At 32.3% G+C, this 18,845-nt stretch overlaps 2 protein-coding genes across 8 annotated transcripts; both read right to left on the bottom strand.

Moving 5' to 3' along the window:
* Positions 1–2,710: 2,710 nt before the first annotated feature.
* On the bottom strand, positions 2,711–10,289 carry LOC110603589 (lysine-specific demethylase JMJ25). Of its 6 annotated transcripts, XR_006348961.1 has the most exons (14): positions 10,117–10,149; positions 8,872–9,449; positions 8,627–8,745; positions 8,415–8,514; positions 8,055–8,187; positions 7,907–7,961; positions 7,116–7,809; positions 6,608–6,937; positions 6,048–6,455; positions 5,889–5,961; positions 5,722–5,807; positions 5,468–5,587; positions 4,767–5,177; positions 2,711–3,011 (listed from the first exon to the last, which is right to left on the bottom strand). XR_006348961.1 is itself a non-coding variant. In XM_021741361.2 (13 exons), the coding sequence occupies exons 2-13, from the start codon at positions 9,442–9,444 to the stop codon at positions 2,949–2,951; spliced, it is 2,754 nt and encodes a 917-aa protein (XP_021597053.1). In that variant the 5' UTR covers positions 9,445–9,449; positions 10,179–10,289; the 3' UTR covers positions 2,711–2,948. The 6 variants fall into 6 exon arrangements, 4 of the variants coding, with proteins under 4 accessions (XP_021597053.1, XP_021597051.1, XP_021597050.1 ...); XM_021741361.2 differs by lacking the exons at positions 4,767–5,177; positions 10,117–10,149 and adding an exon at positions 10,179–10,289; XM_021741359.2 differs by lacking the exon at positions 4,767–5,177 and having other exon boundaries at positions 8,627–8,742; positions 10,117–10,189.
* A 1,939-nt stretch (positions 10,290–12,228) lies between these two features.
* LOC110603596 (calcium permeable stress-gated cation channel 1) lies at positions 12,229–18,165 on the bottom strand. Of its 2 annotated transcripts, none has more exons than XM_021741376.2 (12): positions 17,723–18,165; positions 17,191–17,522; positions 16,908–17,066; positions 16,031–16,166; positions 15,825–15,926; positions 15,615–15,734; positions 15,389–15,469; positions 14,210–14,550; positions 13,880–14,125; positions 13,468–13,792; positions 13,085–13,318; positions 12,229–12,851 (listed from the first exon to the last, which is right to left on the bottom strand). In XM_021741376.2, exons 2-12 carry the CDS (start codon positions 17,502–17,504, stop codon positions 12,591–12,593), a joined length of 2,319 nt encoding a protein of 772 aa, XP_021597068.1. In that variant the 5' UTR covers positions 17,505–17,522; positions 17,723–18,165; the 3' UTR covers positions 12,229–12,590. The 2 variants fall into 2 exon arrangements, with proteins under 2 accessions (XP_021597068.1, XP_043807858.1); XM_043951923.1 differs by having other exon boundaries at positions 14,339–14,550.
* Positions 18,166–18,845: the final 680 nt, after the last annotated feature.

The raw sequence follows: 18,845 nt of genomic DNA, 5'->3' as shown, positions 1-18,845 counted from the left end.
GAAAGGTGTTTTGCTTGGTGGAAAAAATTGGATTTGGCTTTTTGAATGTTTCGTGTGTATATATTGTGGAGGTTAAATGGTGATAGAATGGTGAATTTCTATCGCCTATAAGTAAAATTAATTGTTTGGTAAAATTATTTAAAAATAATATTTAAATATTATCAGTGTTTGGCTAAAAGATATACTTGTAATTAAAATGATTAAAGAATAGGTTAAATATCTATTTACACGTTTGAACTTTATCACAAAAGTAGCATGATATTCTGAATTTTATTATTCAAAATATATGGTAATACATTAATAAGGTTAAAATTGTTGTTCATATTCACTATTAATAGTTAATAACCAAACAATAATAATTATATATCATTTATAAATTTTAAATTAAAATTTACTATATTTTTCACATTCAAAAGATCTTTTTCTTAAATTCTTGGATTCAAATTAGATCAAGCATATTTATGCTATTTGTTGAAGGGATTGCAAGGTTATCTTAATTTTATTTTTGGACAGTAGTGTGTTTTAGGATGTTTTCAAAATTAAAGTGTAATGAGATTTCTCTCGATAAAATTTATAATTCCACCGTATGATTTTTTTTAAAAAAAACCTTATTTTATACATTTTTCTAGCCTAAAAGTCATAATAGAGGAATCCTCCTCCTAAATGTGGGTTCTGCTTTTCCATCGTTGAGGAAATATAGATAGTTTTTATTTTTTATTTTCTTGATAAATCTGAATTAAAATGCGAGAGTCTTCTCAGATTTGCTTGTCTTTGTTGTTGGTTCTTGATTGCTTAGGTTGGCTGTTTTGGTTCCTGCATGGTTGTTGCCTTGTTGGTAGCCTTTGCAGCTTTTGGGAGTAATAAATAAAAGCTTAAATGAATTAAACTGGTATTCGAAATTTAATTTAATAAAAATTTAATTTAATTTAATTTAATTTTTAATAAATCAAGCTCAAACTTAACTTTTAAACTCGTCTAATAAATCAATTAAATTTAAATTTTATAATATTTTTTTATTAAAATTCGCAGACTAGATTTATTTTTAAATTTATGAGTAAATTTATGAATAATCTCGTTAAATAGATTGAGACTAATATTATAAAAGAATTAAACTCAAATCTTAGATAAACTTTGGGAAGAAAAATCTAATTTTTTTAAAATATTCAATTATTTTTAATCTTATTTCAAAGAATATAAAATTTATATATAATCGTATAAAATTTTATTTTTACAAATTATCTATTCCAAATGAAACATTTATGAAACAATAGATTATAAGTTTTTAAAAATTTGTCAAAAATACTATTATAATCTCTTATTTTTAATTTCAAATAATTAAATCCCTTAAAACGTTCCATTTAAATCTTTAATTAATTATATAATTATATCTAAAATAAATTTATTATTAAAATATATTTTGTTTATTATTAAAAATAATTGTACTGACTAGTGTGATGTTAAATTAACTTTCTACTTCTAATCGCCCATCATAGTCCTAGAAAAAATTTAGAGGATTATATTTTTCTTCCTTAAACAAAGGTATCATAGATTTTTGTTTTTTAATTTTTATTCTAATATTTTATTTTATTTCAATACATTTCTTTGCCTTAATTCAAAAGGCACTCTGCTCGACTCTTAATCTAACCTAACTAAATGTTGCCTTTTAGTGCATTTAAAATTATTTTTAATTCAATAGAATACAAGTCATTTTTAGGGTTATAATGTTTTAATGTTTGAGTTTTTCACGTGTAAAAAGGAAAAGGTATTCCTAATTTAATTTCTTATATGAGTAATAGTTTACACTGCGAAAAATAAGATTGTCATTTTAACAACTCAAAATATAGAAGTCCAGGATTTATTTAATTCACTATTAGATGTGAATATTATATGTTTTGAGATTCTAAGATAGTACTAATTTTAATAGAACGAATTTAAAAGTTATAATTAGATTTGAAACGGGTTTAAATTTAAAAAATAATATCGGATTTAAAATTTATATATCCACTTCACGAATCCATTTATATAAATAATTAATTTAATATAAAATATATATTTTATAATAATATTTATAAATTTATATTTTTTTATTTAAAAATTAAAATTTAAATATTTTTTAAAAATATTGAATTTTTTAAACAAAAATTATTAATAAAAAATATTTTTTATATAAATTATTAATTAAAATAGAATTTTATATTTAGGACGGGTTGAAAATTAATTCTTAATCGGATTAAAAACGGGTTCAAATATTATTAATATAAATCAAATTTGAATTTGAATAATTTAATTTTTTCAGGTATACTAACTGTTCACATTCCTAAAAATAATAGATTGTACATAAGGAATTATATGCATTGTTTCAAGATATTCATCCAAGGTTAAATCATAATTTTTCAATATAGCACTATAATTATAGACATACTATTTTCTTAATTGAATAATATTTTCTTTTCTTTTTATCAAAAAATAAATGTACATTCTGACTAAAGAAGAAATTGATTTTTTTTATTAAAATTTTTTGTTTGTAATAAAAGAATTTATTTTTTTTTAATTGATAAAAATTTAATTTTTAATTTTCAAACAAAATAAAACCATAAATGATTTAATGATAATTTTTTTAATTTTTTTCTTATAAAAAATGAATTATACTGAAGTTTACTAAAGTGTTTTTTTTTTCCTCTCTAGGGGGCAGCCACAAGCATAACCCACCTTCGTAAACATATTTCTAGAAGTATCACTCCTGTATCAAAATTTTTGAGTCGATGATGTACACCTCTAAAGATCTTTAATTGCTGATAACTCTAAAAAATGCTGTCATCGGGTGGCATGCTTGCTTGCAAAATGATGTCAGAACAAAATTATAAAATTTGGAAAAAAAAAAAAAAAAAAAACAATTTGGCCTCTGTTCTTTAGCTTCCCCTTGGAGTAGCTTGAACAACTCAATGATGTTATATTAGCTCTTTTAAACCTTTAACTGCTTCATCAATTGCATAGATTATCATTTTCTTGATCTACACCACAAACAAAGAGGAAAACAATCTTTAGGCAAGAAACGATGATAGAGCAAATAACAAGACAATAGATGTTAGAAAAATAAAAAGTGAAGTAAATAGAGATTAGTATTTGATTCAACAATGCTCAACTTGAACGACTGCACTTTCACCTACTGTAATCCCAACACAGAAATAAGAATAAACCAACAAAATAAAGAAAATGGCTGCTAAGCAACTTCCAAGACTTATTCCCGTGTCAATCAAGTTAGCCCCAGTCCACAATTGCCAAATAACAAAATAACATTCCCCCTTTCAGCTAGAACGGCTTACACTGTAAAGAATTTGACCAACCCTGCCAACACCCTTCTCAAATTGTCAGCTCTATTAATCTTTCTAATATACCTCATCCCTTTTATTCGAGTTTTCTTAGAATACTCTTGGCTCTACTTAGATCGCTATCAATAACCTCCATTGAAAATTTGCCTTGTCCTCATCATATCCTCATCATTCTGTAAGCTGCAACTGATCCAAGTTACTCTGACGATGGTTGCAAAACTTGCTCATAATATTCGGCCTTGCTAACCAGGACAAGGCGAGTTCTTCTAAGAATTTTGATTTTGCATATAATGCTCAATTATTGCTTTTTCTTTTGGACATACTCAAGGAATGAAATTGGTGTGGGTAAACTTCTACTGATCCGACTTACTTCATGTTCACCAACTCCCCCAAGGTATTATTGAACAAAGGAGAGCCAATTAATCCTTGAGGCTTGAACACTTGTCATGTTATCCTAGGTTCCTCCTATTCAAGCATGCAGAACCAAAGTTGAGTCTTACTAGTAAGATGGAAGGTAGCCAAATTCTCTATCCTCTTTTGGAGTATATTTGTTGGGAAAGAATTGTTAACAATGATTTAGGCATCATAGCGAATCATCAAAACCATCAAATGAAGGAAAGTCAAGTTTTATACATTTGCACACTATACGTCCTTCTGCCTGATTGTTGGTTTGGTAAGCAAAATTTTGCTAACTACTACTTATGCCATCTCGAACTCAGTTGAAGGTTAAATGAGTTCAGACAATTGTTGGGTCAAGTTACTGATTCAACCTTCAGAGTCATCAAAATCATCAAACGAAGGAAAGTCAAGTTTTATACATTTGGGCACTATACATCCTTCTGCCCGAATGTTGGTTTGGTAAGCAAAATTTTGCTACTTTGTACTCATTCCATCTCAGACTCAGTTGAAGGCTCGGATGAGGTCAGACAATTATCGAACCAAGTTACTGAATCAACCTTTAGAGTTTTGCATGAAAGTATTCAGATTTTCTTCTGAATTTGCTGGTTCTCTCATGACGACGGACTCTGGTGTCAAATTTATTAAGCTTCCTTGAATAGGATCCTATCACAAGTCAATGAACTCGATAAATCTTGCTCTAGAGTTGTTGATTTGCTTTTATTCACATTCCTATTTTTCCTAGAAGCACTATTGTGGCTGCTGGTTGAGAGCTCACTAGAGAGAATTTTCTAATCTCATGAATCAAGTCTTGATTAAATGCTACCTGGTTTGTTAATGATGATCAATGTATTATCTAAACACTCTACAACATTCAAAAGAGACAAACTTCCCGGGTTACGTCACAACCACTCCTATTTTAATACTTGAAATAAAAATCTAAAATCTTGAAAGAAAGCTGGAGACATGGATTCTGAAAACTGCCCTTCAATTTTTGAAACTGTAATAGATTAACTATAATTGAAACAACTCTATCTGCACCTTGATCTGCCAGCTATCAGCTAACAAATGCACCCCCAACATCTTCATTATCATCTCACTGAAGTGCAAGATTTTCAATAACCGGTGTGCTGAAATGCATAATTTTCTTCACTCCAGTTCTAGCTCCAGACCTCTCTCAATGACAATCCTAACAGTAGCATCAAGGGAAATATCCAAAAATGGATCTTTCAAACGATAAATAGACTTAAATTAAATTAAACAGTTTTGACCTAAGCTCCTGATAACCCTTAAAAAGGTGATTCCACATTTCTATCTTGAAAAAGGTTGAAGCAATTTTTGGGAATGCAAAAGGCAAGCCTGAAATGAGATTTATCTGCAATCCAATCATGAAGCCATGACCCGTTATCCTCTGCTCGATAGCCCATTTAAATGTAATAGTAGACTCGAGATCTGCACAAGAATGAACTACTTGTTTATTACAAACCCCATCTATTCACTCAAGGCACCTCTAAAATACTAATGTAGTGCTCATAATGCCAACTTAAACAAACTTTCTTGATTGAACGGTTATCGGCTGTGCCTCAAGTAGATCATCTATGCTGACAGCCTTCCCATATGATTCAGCTCCCTTAATTTCCTCTAACAAACCTCATCTATTCTATTATAATTTTATTTGGCTCTACTCTGACATACTTATCAAATGGCATTACTAAAAGTATATCATTGCAGAAAGGAGTTACCTCAAGTTTGTCTTCTCTAGCCTTGTGGTTCTTTGGAAGCTGTCTGAACTCCTCGGTTAAGCGAAGGCACTCCTCCACATTTTCAGGGGAGACAAAATCTACAGCCACTTTTGTACATGACTGTTTGGATGGGAAAAAGGATGTTGAGTATAAGTTTCACTTTGTTCATAAAGCATAATCTCTATTTACATGTAAAATCCCTACTTCATAGAAAATTAAAGGATTTAAAAGAAAATCAGAATCTCAAGATTTACCTTGAGATTTCTAACTTGGTGCGGGCAACCAGCAGGAATAAATACGGCCTCTCCTACTCTTTGTTCAAATGTCCAAGGTTCAATTCCTAGAAATTTGAAACAATACAAGTGAGTGAAACAGTAATTTTACAAAAGCTAAAAAAGAGGCCCAACTCTCTTATACTAACCAAATTCCTCCTTCAACTTCTTTTTATGCTCTGATGTTAAGTAAAAGCACTGGTCATGAATAGGATGGACGACCTACTTGTAATCAGATTAGTTATGAGTGACCATAAACAACTAGTTTGACGAATAAAGTAGTCACGCAACTAAGAAGCATAAGTTACCTGTTGCACTGGGGAACAAAAAGTGTGCCTGAATTCCATGGAGTGCTTTCTCAGATATTCTTCTAACTTGAAAACATCTTCCCTCCTAAAAATATCCCACAATGCACCAGACGTCTCATCTGTTTCACCTTCAGTGAGCAAACAAGGGAGTGTAGCACCACTTAGCTGATCATGGAAAATGTCAAGTTCTTCACTAACGTTGGAGGGGTGCCTTTCTAGCTCAGCAATATTTGATAAATCCACAGCTTTCCGGCTACCACTAGAGTCACCGAGTTGCTCAGTGGGGTGCCTTTCTTGCACGAGTCGCTCTTTCTCATCCTGTGCCAAATGTTTCCTTTGGAGCTGCTGTATGGCAGTGTGCTGCTCTTCACTTAAAGCTACCTCTGCAGTGTGCGTCAAAATATTCACCTGCATAATTGATAGCTTTAAATTAAAGGAGAGATGTAGGACATAGAAATCTTAATACTTGGTACGAATATTTGATGAAAATGGAAGAGCCCAAATGAAACTCATTCTTGACAAGAATACAAGTTGCAGAGAGTACTAAATAACATACATACCGCATCTGACATATCACAATGAAGTTTGGTTACAGAGTCCCCTCTACCAAGCTCTTCTCTTGTTCCATAAGCAATATAAGTTTTTGGACCCATATCTGGTTTGAGTAGACTAGGTGGAAATTTCACAGCAAGGTTAAGGATACCAGCCTTGGGATCACTATATTCTTGAAAAGGCAATGCGCTGATAAACTCATCACAGTGGCGCGGCAAAAGGTCTTCGAACTTATCAGATGGGGGCCAATCCTTCAACTTCAGCATCTCAGGCCAAAAGTTCTTATATCTTCTACCTTCTGTATAGCCCTTGAAAAAACTACGAGTATTAATTTCCACCTGGATATTTTGGAAAAAGAAAAAATCAGCGGGCATGAGAAACACCGAATAGAAGACACAACAACATACAATAAATTCTTTTAACTATAAATTAAAGGAAAATAGCTCATCTTCTTTTATCACAGAATACAATTTTTGGAATGAAAATGGAATTTCAAGTAGGATAATGGTGCTAAACCTCACAAACAGCCAGGCAATCAATGGCCTTCACTTCAGACAACTTAGCACTTGTCTCTGGGTCCACATTTTCGCATAATGCGCGCCACATGACCATTGGTTCCCAGCTCAAATGAGTTGTAGCCTCGAGTGCACCACGAACAATAACAGGTTCGCCTTTAACCCAATGCTTTTGGAAGCGAAAGAGCTCTTCATCCTCTTGAACGTCACTCATAGCAGGACAATATAAGAAATTGTCCTTTGATCCTTCTCTAGAAGCTGCTCTCCGCAACATATTTCTCCCTACTCCAGAATGGTTGCAAATCAAACTTGTGCTTTCGGTACCAAGCCCTACTAAATCTCCTGCCTTCTTTTTCAACTTTGAAATCCATCCCATTGGAAGGATACGCTTTAGTTCCAATATACAATCACCACAACCGCCCATTGCTTTTGGGGCACAATAAATACTTCCATCGTCATTGGCATTCCACATCACAAGTGGTGGGTCACCTTGATCTTCAGGATTCTCAAAAACACAAGGCAGTGGATCTCCACCATGCATATATTCAGAGCCTCGGTTTAAATATTCATACTTAATCTCAGCACGACTTGACAAACTTTCTGCACGAATTTCTTGACAACAATTGAGACACAGTTCATAAGCACACTTTGGACAGCTGCGGTGGAGGTCAACAATGGAAGTTGCACAATGGTTGCTGCTCCAAGACCCAAAAAATTGCAGTAAATATGCTTTAAATTCAATCAATAAAATCACCTTATTTCCACCTTCCAGAAACAAAAAGAAATTCTCACCAAAAGACACGCTCATCATTATTACAGAAATTCTCGGCTATCTCAGGGGAGGAACCTGGTGACAAGAACAAGTTATAATTTATTAGAAGGAAATAAAATTTAAACATTGAAACTCATACCTGAAGCTAAATGGAAAATGAAGAAATACCTAGAATGCTAGCCTCAATCTGTATCTCTCTAGTTTGTTCTTCACAGAGTTGTTCAAGAAATGGAAGCAGTGCCCTTATCAAATAGTGTAGATGCTGAACCTTTTGCCTGACAGTGATGTCCCTTTTTGATGTCTAAGGATAATAAATATCATGTAGTTAGAAGAAACACTTACGATTACAATTTCAATACTGAAAAGTGGTACTCGAACTGCCAATCTTAGTATGTGATATAGATGCTGATTATCAACTTACAACTTCAGAAAGCAAATTTAAAAATCAAACTAGCCTGATGGAGCTTTTGCTTCTCTATTAATATCCTCACAACCAACAGGGTAGATGAGGGACAGAATCAAGCAAACCTTAATCAAACCACTGGAGTGCAAACAAAAATTGCAGTTGCAATTTCTACGGCAGCAGGGACATTGTTCTGCAACTTCTTCTTCTGTCAACTTTGGATACCTATGTGCAACACAAAATAAATGCATATGCCAAGAGAATTTCTAAGCTTTTTTATACGGAAAAAGAAAAACAATTATTAAAAAATGTCAATATTTCCAGCCGGAAGATTTACCATTGCTTGATACATTGGACACAATACATTTTGCTTTTACACTTCTGGCATGGGACGACAATTTTTCTTTCAATTTTCATGCACTGATGACACTTTGGACGAGCTTCTGTTTTGGCCTGCTTGAAGCAATATTGAAAACCTTCAGCTACCGAAGTAAATTAGAGAAAGAAACTCTTCCTTTAAATGTCAAAGGGAGTAAAATATACAATTCAACAATAGCAGATAAAAAATGACAGATAAATAACCTTCAAGTTTGTTTTTGCACATTTACTGTTGCTACTGCCATCACTCTTCATAGCTGAATCAGATAAGGTAGAAGAAGACGTTAATGAAGAGGATGAAGTGTGCAAAGAAGCATTTGCAAAACCTACATTTTCCGCTGTTATATCCTTGGTGTTTCTTTTGATTATCTCACTACTTGAATTCCTAGCTCTTTTGCGCTCTTTCATCTTTATAATACACAATTCCTCTAAAACTTCATCTTCTGAATCACTCTCTGAATCTACAATTACAAGACTACTTCTCCTATTTAAGGCACTCCGCCGCTTCTTCGGAATTCCATTGCCCTTAAAGTTTTCAACTTCAGGCGTCAATTTCACTTTCTTAGATGAATTTTTTGCTCTTGTTGGCGGTGTCCATTCAACATCATGATGTTCGTGTTCTTGTTTCCATATTTTCTCAACACTTCTTTGTTTATGGGTTTTGTGAACACGTCTCTTGGGTGATACCCAGGAAATATTGCGGGCTTTTTCCATTCTCCTGATATTCTGATCATTATCGCGGTTGAACCGTTCTTGCTTACCAATCACTGCCGCCATCCTCACTGCAGGTACAATTGGAAAGAGATAGGTATATAAGCAGGGAGTCCAAAATTGAGTTTATAATCAAATCCTCCTCCAAAAATAGCATAAAATAAAATAAGAAATTCATACTATGTGATTCTTCATTGTTTGTTCATCATGAAATCCCTTTACAGGAAAACCAACATTCAATAAGCAATTAGCAGATTGAACACTAACAAACTAGGAATTGCAGTTGAGATGAGCTTTTAGCATCTGCAATTCTAAATTAACACCACCCCCTCCACACTCCCCCACCCCAACAAAAAATTTAAAAAAAGAAAAAAATCTGCGGGGAACAGTGATCGTATAGACGAGCTGAGGATTGACTGAGAATCAGGTCAACTCAGCTATAACCACCAACAAATCAATCAAAATTAAACAAACAGTATGTATATAAGTAAACAAACAAAGATTTCACGACTTTACAACAATCAAATTCAGATAAAAATTGAAATAACATAAAGAAATAATAATAAAAAAAAACCTGATCGATTGAGAAACTGAGCCAATAAAAGAAAAACAATGTCTATCGAGATTGAGATAAATTGAAGAGTGAAGGGACAGAGTTTGTGAATTGTGATGTTCCTATGTGGAGAATCTGATCCCAAAGAGAATGAGAAGAGAGAAAAAGGAGTGCAGCGAATATACACATATAGGGGAAACAGAGTTGGATAGCAGTTACAGAGAAGACAAAGAGAGTTCCAACTTACATGAAGGAAAAGACAACCACAGATTTAATACCCCACAGTCCTCTCCCCTGCATCAGGTTCTCAGGCTTTTTAAGTTAAGCTTTTGCAGGCCCCAAAACTATTATGTCATCCTACTCGGGTTTGGTGAGTATGTGACGCAATTTCTATTTTATTTATTTATTTTAAAGAATTGCACGCCAAGTGGGCAAGCCTGTTTAGGCAATGTATCTTTTAACAACTCAGCATACCATAATCGCAGTCAAAATTAGAGATTAAATTTTTTTAAATATTAATTATTCATAAATAAAATAAAAACAAAATATGGAAATCTCATTTAAAATTACTACCACATTTATATGATATATTTTCTTTCATATTTATTAATCAGCTTAAAAAGGGAATAAAATTTTAAAATATATTTTTTATCTAATTTAAAAAAAATATTTAATCTATAAAAATTAAAATTTTTTGCCTTTTATTCCTATAAATTAATAATTCTACCGATAAATTATTGTTCTTTCAAATAATCTCTATACTTTATTATTAAGATTTTTATATAATTAATTAAAATATATACAATAAATGCAAAAATATAAATGTACATATCTAATCCAATATTTTTAATTCACACTCCTATTACGGGTCTGTTATAATAATATCTAGTGTTAGTATTTAAATTAAGTTAAACTATTAATTTTTAATATTTATTATATAGTAATATTTAATGATTGAATTAGTAAATATTAAAAAATTCATAGTTCTTCCAATTATTTATACTTACGATATATGTATATATATTATATTGAAGGCAAATTCTATTTTTTTTTTAAATACTGACTTATAAGAAGATTTTGAAAGATAACTGTAAATTAATTTAAATTATTTAAATTTATTTTAAACTCAATTATTATTATTCAAATAAAATTTAAATGATTTAATTTTATATATTTTAATTAATAACTTAAAAAATATATTTTTTATTTAAAAATTAAATATTTTTAAAAAATATTTAAATTTAAATTTTAAATAAAAAATTATTACTATAAAATATATCCTTTATATTAAATTATATATAAATAAATTCGAGGGGTGAACGCTCTATAAATAAATTTTAAATTTATAATATATATTATTTTTTAAATTTAAATTTATTTTGAATTTAATTATAACTATTAAATCCATTATATTAAAATTAAATTATACCCTATCTATTGTCATCGTTAATCTGTACAGTTGATTTGTTGGGTGTAAATGATTACCTCGTAATTCTCTTTAGATTTGTTATTGCCACGTACACACTTCTAAAATATTTTTATATTAATATATTCATATTATAAAAATATGTTTTTTTAGAATAGTGCTTTGTGTTATTATATTATCTTTAAATTAATAAACTTTATTATATCAACATAAATTATTTAATTTTAAATAAATGTTATATTTTTTAAAAAAGATTAAGTAAAATTTATTATTAATTATATTTGCATAGATAATGAAAAAATATAAATTTATTTTTATGAGAGAATGAAGTAATTTATTTGGTAATTATCTTTAAATAATAATGCAAAACAAATTTATTGATAAGGATATGAGCATAAGGTAAGTTTAAGCATCAACTTTCCCCTTTTTTCCAAATCAACTTTTTTTTTCTTTATGAATAGGTATTGCTTTAGTAGATTTGACTTTTTTTATTTAAAATAATTTAGTATATTTATTTTGATTTTCTATAAAACTGTAAAATCAAATTAAACTAAATAATTATTAGTAGAACTTAAATTAACCATTATAATAGTCTAAAATAGCTTATAATAAATTTAATCAAATCAAAAAATTAAGTTAAAGCTGATCAAACTAATTAATTCTTTTTTTTATTTTCATACATAAAATTAGAAGTTAGAATCTCTCACATGATAGGAGGCCGGTCCTGCACTTATATGATAGGAGGCCGGTCCTGCACTTATAAGTTTAATCCGGTGATAAATGCAAATATGAGAGGTCTTAAATTTTACTCCTCTAATTCTGTTCAAACAAAAAAAAACAGCCCTTGTTCGGCTTAATCCACACCCTCACCAATTTTGAATTTCTCAATTCTTAAAATTATTATGTAATAGAGTCCCGAACCAAACAATATGAACAGAAAATCTATAAGCAACTGTCCTTTCTAATAACTACACACATGGTCTAAGCGTATGGATACAAAAATCTTATAGAAACACCAATGCATGTCCTTTATACAATCTACATTCATCTTTCACTTGAGGTGTGTACCATTCAACCAGTTTCCACCACAAAATCCAGAGCTTCCATTTCTTCTTGGAATATTTGAATGCTTCAAACTGGCCACTTTCCTTTCTCCTCTTTCACAGATTTACAGTATTGTTACCCTGCAGCGTGACAAAATGTACAGTGAGATTTAAGTCTCCTACGTGGGATTTAAGGCTCTGGATCTTCCTTAATAGCTTCAGGCAAAGATGGTGAAGATGCACCACTAATTCTGCTAGGCACAGGTGTATTTCTTCGTGATTGGCGTTTCGTGGGGACTAGCACACTCTCCGTCTCCAATTTTTCACTTATATCATCATCGTCGTCGTCATCACCTTTGAAAACTGGATGCATGTATGCATTTTGGAGATAGGCTTTCAAATTCAGGTTTGGTTCCCTTGCACGTTCAAGGGTGTCTTTCATCATGGCTTCCTGAAAACCAACAAACGTAAAACCATTATGCATTTAATAAAAATCCTCATGCAGTTCTATTCTGCACGAAAATTAGCTCCCAAATCTTTATTCCTCCATGCATCAAATAAACAAGTTGCATCATGTTCCCCTTAAGCATCAAAACAAATGAAATTGATGGCCTCCCATAATGGAACATGAAAATCGGCAGATATCAACTCGTTGAAACAAGAAGAAAGCATCAATTTGATCACCTGTAAGGGATATTTTTTGAATGCAGGTTCATAGCGGCCTTTGCAGAAACTATGGAACCATATAGTGAGTACAGGTAGGGCAATGAGAAATGGCGTTGACTGAGCAGCATGCTTTGTACTCAACAGTCCAATCAAAAGCACCTGTGAGATTATCAATGCAATGATAACGCGTCCATGAACATCAGGCCAAAATGCTGCACCACTCTCATACTCTTGATTGTAGACATTTATGATCTGCAATTCACACATTAAAATTAACAATAACACAGAGCTAAAAAGAGACTTTAGCCAAAACTTAATCCAAGTTTGGAACTATCACAAGTACTTAAATAACAAGGCGAACTTATTAACAATATGCAATAGAAATCATAATAAGTATTTACCTGATGACGAAACACGACATAAGCAAAGGCGAAGAAAATTATTATGAATGGAAGAAGAATTGGTGTCACTGTTGCATATACAAGACCTAACAGAAAATAAAATTGTATACGAGGTTCGCCGGTATTGAAACCAAGGCTTCCAGGATCCATTGCCTCTTCCCTATCCTTTTCAGTCTTCACCAGGAAGAAATTCTTCAGGTGGAAGATTATCAGAGGCTTCAACATTAAAACTTCTCCGGCTATTCCTGCCCATCCGTCAACCATTATGTATGTTATGAAGAAAGTTGCTTTCATTGGAATAGCCACACCAATTGTTTTAGGAATTCTGCATCATAAAATGCGAATGAGAAGCCTATACAATAAGTAGAGGAAAGCAGAAGGAATGCGATGATTAATAAGTATATGGACATACTCGCTAGCAGACTGCTTCATAAAAGAGTTGAGTTGTTCAAATGCACTTCCAGCTATGATGCTTCCAAGGAATACATTTACAATGTTGAAAAAATAATATCGCATGGCTGATCTCCTTTCTAGAGATGACAAAGATGTGAAACCTTCAAATTTAGACATGATCATTAATATTGTTGGCAAGAAGATCAGGAAAAGTTTCAATGCAATGCCAGGTAGAAACCCTTGGATAAGTGATTTAATAAATTTTCTGCACAATGGATCAAGAAAAAATTAGTAGTTATAGCAACAAAGTCTCACTACCAATTTAAGAGGGCTTGAGAGTGTTACTAACATTTCAATAATGGGCTTTAGAAAGGAAGCTCTTTTCTCAATTCCCTCAATGCTTGCAAGAGCTTGCACAAAGGCAATTGGAATCATGAAAAAGAAGGTAAGGAAAAAGAATGCAACATTCATTATCAACCTCCTAATTGCGAGTGAAACATATGGTATTGCAAGGTTATCCCAATATACATCACGTGGCTCTGAAGCCCACTCTGTTAACCACAAAGTTGGGTTTCTTGATTGTTGAGTTTGTGCACAAACAGCAGCTCCCCATCTACTTTTGAAAGAAACAAATGCTGCTGGCATGACAGACTTCGGATCCGTTTCCACTTTTTCCCTCTCTTCTGCTATCTGAATTTCAATACCTCAAATTAGAGCTTGTGTGGTAAACAAATATCATAATCATACTCAAGAAAATCCAAGAATGTAACAGTTTGTAAATAGATCAATCCATAATCATGGAATTCCAAATTTTTATCTGTGCGCAATATTAGTTAAGAAAACACTTGATTACCCCCCTTTTATGTCAACTTTTGGTTATTATTACTTCATAAGCATGGAATTCCAAATTAGCAATTACAAGCATAGGTTTTACAATTATAATTGAAAACACTGCCTGCCAAGTGTAACATTATTACCTTTAACTGTTGGACAGAAAAACCAAAAGTCTAGCCATATACATGGAGGACAATAAAGTCATGAAGGCAACAAGCAAATTGATGTAGCAGAAGAGGAACCAAGGTTTGAGAAACAGACTTTTGAAGGGAAAGAGTTAAATTCTCAATCTTATTAACTCCCAATTATAAAAAATAACACAATAAAAGTCTAATAAAATACTACAAGATATTGTTTATCAACTAGTCCTATTAATAACTAATTAGGAATGTTAAATCAAAACAACTTAGGAATACTGAACAAATTTTTTATCTTCACAGTAACTAAAATGCTTCGAAGTGAAAAATAATAATATAATTCCCAAATTATGAAAATCTTTCCTAATTCTATAATGAATATAATTCCTAAGTAGAGTCTACTTATTTAAAGGGAAATTTACTATTTAAGTAGAAGTTTTTGGAAAAATGAATTTCAGCACAATATTTTACCTTCTGCACATGGATTTGCAGATGTATGCTAAAAAGCAACTAATAGGAAATATGAAGTTCCAAAGGAAGTTATGATAAGAACTTACTTCTTTTGATAGTTTCTCAATCTCAGAGATGTAATGATCAATTGCATCCACCTTTTGCCCCCAAAGCCCAAGAAAACCAGTCTGAGAGTAAAAACACATGAAAAATTAGTTCAGAAGAAATTAGCTATTCTAAATGAAGGTTTGGAGGCCACAGGCTGGGACATTGAGTAGATTTGGGCGTGAGGAAATAGTTTTTAAAGACGTATCAGACTGCATATAAAATTACCTTCTTCAAAGGCCTCTGCGTTTGATTCCTAGAATATCTAAGTTGGTAGTAGTCAAGCCAATTCTGCATACTTTTCTTCTTCTTCACCAACTTGGCTAGTTTGTTTGAATTGTACACCACCTGCACAAAATTTACAAGTTCTTTTAATCAACTCTACAAATCCCTACCAAAGATTTCCTGAATATATCTTCAGTTTAAGCAAGAATCTACCTGATGAGTAAGATAGTGATCTGGATGATTGACCAGAAAGAAGTGTTCCACAAGCTCACTAACAGATTCATCAGGATCTGGTGGCACATTCCTAACAAGGACCTGTAAAGAATAAATTCCATAATAAGTTTAATAATGAAAACATGGAACCAATTGAAAAACTTTCTAATTTTAACTAATTGGAAAAGGCAAGTAATTTGTTTAACTGTAAATTGATCAGGACGACGTCTTTCTGAGGCAAGAAACTGCAAACGCATTGTAGCAACTTTCTCATACTCCTTCATTAACACATAGCATGTCCAAAACGTAAAGGCATAAGCCATCACTATATGCGTCCAAAATCTGCAATCCATGAGTTAACATGATTACTACAGTAATTTAGTTTCATAAAGCTAAAGAAGCATGCAGCTAGCACTAGGAAATTTACCAATAAACCATGCAAAAACTAGATTACATGACAAGAACTTAAACAAGTACACAGACAATTGAGAATCAGTTTGCAAAACGCTAAAATGATTTTTTTTAAAAAAATAATAAAGAACAAAGCTGCTCTGCTCTCTCAAATGTTAGGCTAATAAAACTATAAAATGATTAACTCGAAGATGAAAACCAAGAACCAAAAAAATTAAATATCTACGTTAATATCTAATACGTCACCTGCAAATAACATTCAAACTATACCTCTCCTTTCTTCATATATGTTGAGATAAATGCACAATACTAGAAACATATGCATGCACTCGCTCGCAATCACAAATAATATAGAAAGAGACACAAGAAATTTAACCCTTAGAACTCTCATTCGCAGCAAGGTCAACATCCATAGACAAGGCAGAAGTATGATACAATCTCTCATAGCCCTCAAAATTCTAGTTCAGGTGCATTTTCCAAAACTTCACATGATACAGGAAAAAGGGAAAAACACAATTATATATAACCCTCCTGCCCTCGCTCTCTGCTCCCATTTTTTATCCAATTTGAGTTGCAGTGTGGAACTTTTTGGGGCGGATTCTGCTCATAAGAAGATATACCCAGCGTTCAAGCCACATGATTAATTATATCGGAATGAAGATATGTTGATACCTTTCCGACCCAAGCGGGATATTTGAAATTGAAAGCTTGTCAATGTCGCTGGAAGTCACATTGCTAGAAAGCTTTGCTAGCTCCAAGGTGTCATTAGTCCAATTAACTGGAACCAGGATAGCCCAAGCAAGAAATGTGATAGGAACAAAAATCTTAAGCCTGCATCATCAATAGCAGCAACAAAAATAGAATAGCTCAAAACTCAGAAGAAATAACCAAAAAAGGAAAAATCCATTGCTTAAAACTGAATGCAGAAACACCAAAAAACTAAATTTAGCAATACCCTATCAAGTAAATGCGCAAGTAAACAGCAGAATCCAACCCCGCATGCTCAATAAGCTCAGGCTCTGGCATTCGGATTGCTTCAGGCATCCAATTTAGAAATCTCAGATACGATCTGAAGTCTAAATTGACAAATCTCTGCATAAAAGCTCCAGAGCGCGTAGGACTACTTCTTAAGCCCTTAAGATACCATTTTGGGAAGTAAACTCTATCATTGAAGGGTTGTAGCCTTAAAATTGCGAATGCTAAAAGGAAAACTATTGCACTTAGAAGATTGATAGCCGCCGAAAGCCCTATATCCCCCAGCGTTGCCATTTATATCTTCAATAAGATCTGCATAAGAAAAGAAAAAGCAGAGAATGAGATCTGAAAACAATTACCATTGAATTGCTCAACTATGTTAAATCCTCATCCTATAGCTGTAGCATCTCTAGCTTGAATTGAAAAGAAAAGTAGTTTTTAAATCAAAAGTTAACGACTTCCCTCAAAAATAAAAATAGAAACTAACCATAAAAAGAAAAAAAAAATCTTACTTTGTGAATATGAACTCCTTTTCTCTAACCGCAGTGGATTTAAATGATAAGGGTAGAGAAATCCTGGGAAAGACACAGAAATTGGCTATCTGAAAGTTGAGTTGGGGAACGTTTGGATAGCTTTTTAGCTCAAGCAACGCATAAGCATGATTCCCACTTGTTTTGGAGGATAAGTAGCAGGCAAGCTACCACCCACGCCTTTACTTGAATAATAAAACAACAAAAACAATTTCAGCAAGGAAAAGCAAGGGAAAAACTACGATCCAGAAATACGAATCGTTGGAAAAACAAAGAGAAGGCAGCACTTTCTGATTGCAGAGAAGAAGCCAGAAGTGAGTATGGAAGTTAATTCGTTCATGTGATTCTGGACGGAAACGTATTTTGGGATATTTAGCGAGTAAATATTTAAAAAAAAAAAGAAAAGAAAAGAAAAGAAAAAAGAAATCAAATGAGGTTTTTTGAGTCGCCTTTATTATAATGAAAGCTTGGGTCACTATTATAACCACATTTGTCGGCAACTTACCACGTAGGATTATCAACGGATACTTTGCATCGTTTTCTGGAATGTTTCGGAAAAAAAAAAAACACTATCTTACGCGGTGCTTAGATGGGTACATACACGAACCAATAGAATTAGAGATTTGTGATTAGTTGTTGATTGAAGATAAGCAAGTGACCAAAGGGAAATTATTATATGTAGATAGAATATCATCTCGTGATTTATCTAATTCATAATAATCAAATATAATTTTATTAAAAATAAAAATTTATAAAATTTAAATTTATTTAGACTATTTTATGTACATATATCACAATTAATTTTAAATTACGTAATAATATATCTTATTATTACTAATTGATTGTATTATTTGAATTTGATGAGTTAGATATTTCGCGTAGAGAGTGTACATGAGACTGAAAATGATGCCGCGTGGAGAGAGCGTGGGATGCGTGGGCGTGTCTGAATGGTGACAGTAACTGTTGGTTGGAGAGACGGCGAGGAAGAGGAAGCCAAACTCTTTGGATACTGTTAGAGCAGCGGTCGTACGTTTACGACGTTCAGACAAGCATGGGAAGGATTGAGGGCAGCATTTTCCCATGGGACAAGGGTAGCTCAAAATTT

The sequence above is a fragment of the Manihot esculenta genome, chromosome 16, assembly GCF_001659605.2.
Source record: "Manihot esculenta cultivar AM560-2 chromosome 16, M.esculenta_v8, whole genome shotgun sequence".
Classification (NCBI taxonomy): Eukaryota; Viridiplantae; Streptophyta; class Magnoliopsida; order Malpighiales; family Euphorbiaceae; genus Manihot; species Manihot esculenta.
The sequence above is the reverse complement of the archived record's forward strand: the minus strand, read 5'-3'. Positions and strand labels throughout refer to the sequence as shown.

Coding starts and splice junctions, on each gene's coding strand:
- LOC110603596 (XM_021741376.2), bottom strand. CDS start 17,504: ATGGCAACGCTGGGGGATATAGGGCTTTCGGCGGCTATCAATCTTCTA. Junction 15,735..15,824: donor ATCACTATCTTACTCATCAG/GTAGATTCTTGC, acceptor AATTTTGTGCAG/GTGGTGTACAATTCAAACAA. Junction 14,126..14,209: donor CTAAAGCCCATTATTGAAAT/GTTAGTAACACT, acceptor TCCATTGTGCAG/AAAATTTATTAAATCACTTA.
- LOC110603589 (XM_021741358.2), bottom strand. Junction 8,515..8,626: donor GTCCAATGTATCAAGCAATG/GTAAATCTTCCG, acceptor TGTTGCACATAG/GTATCCAAAGTTGACAGAAG. Junction 8,188..8,414: donor ACTCCAGTGGTTTGATTAAG/GTTTGCTTGATT, acceptor TATTATCCTTAG/ACATCAAAAAGGGACATCAC.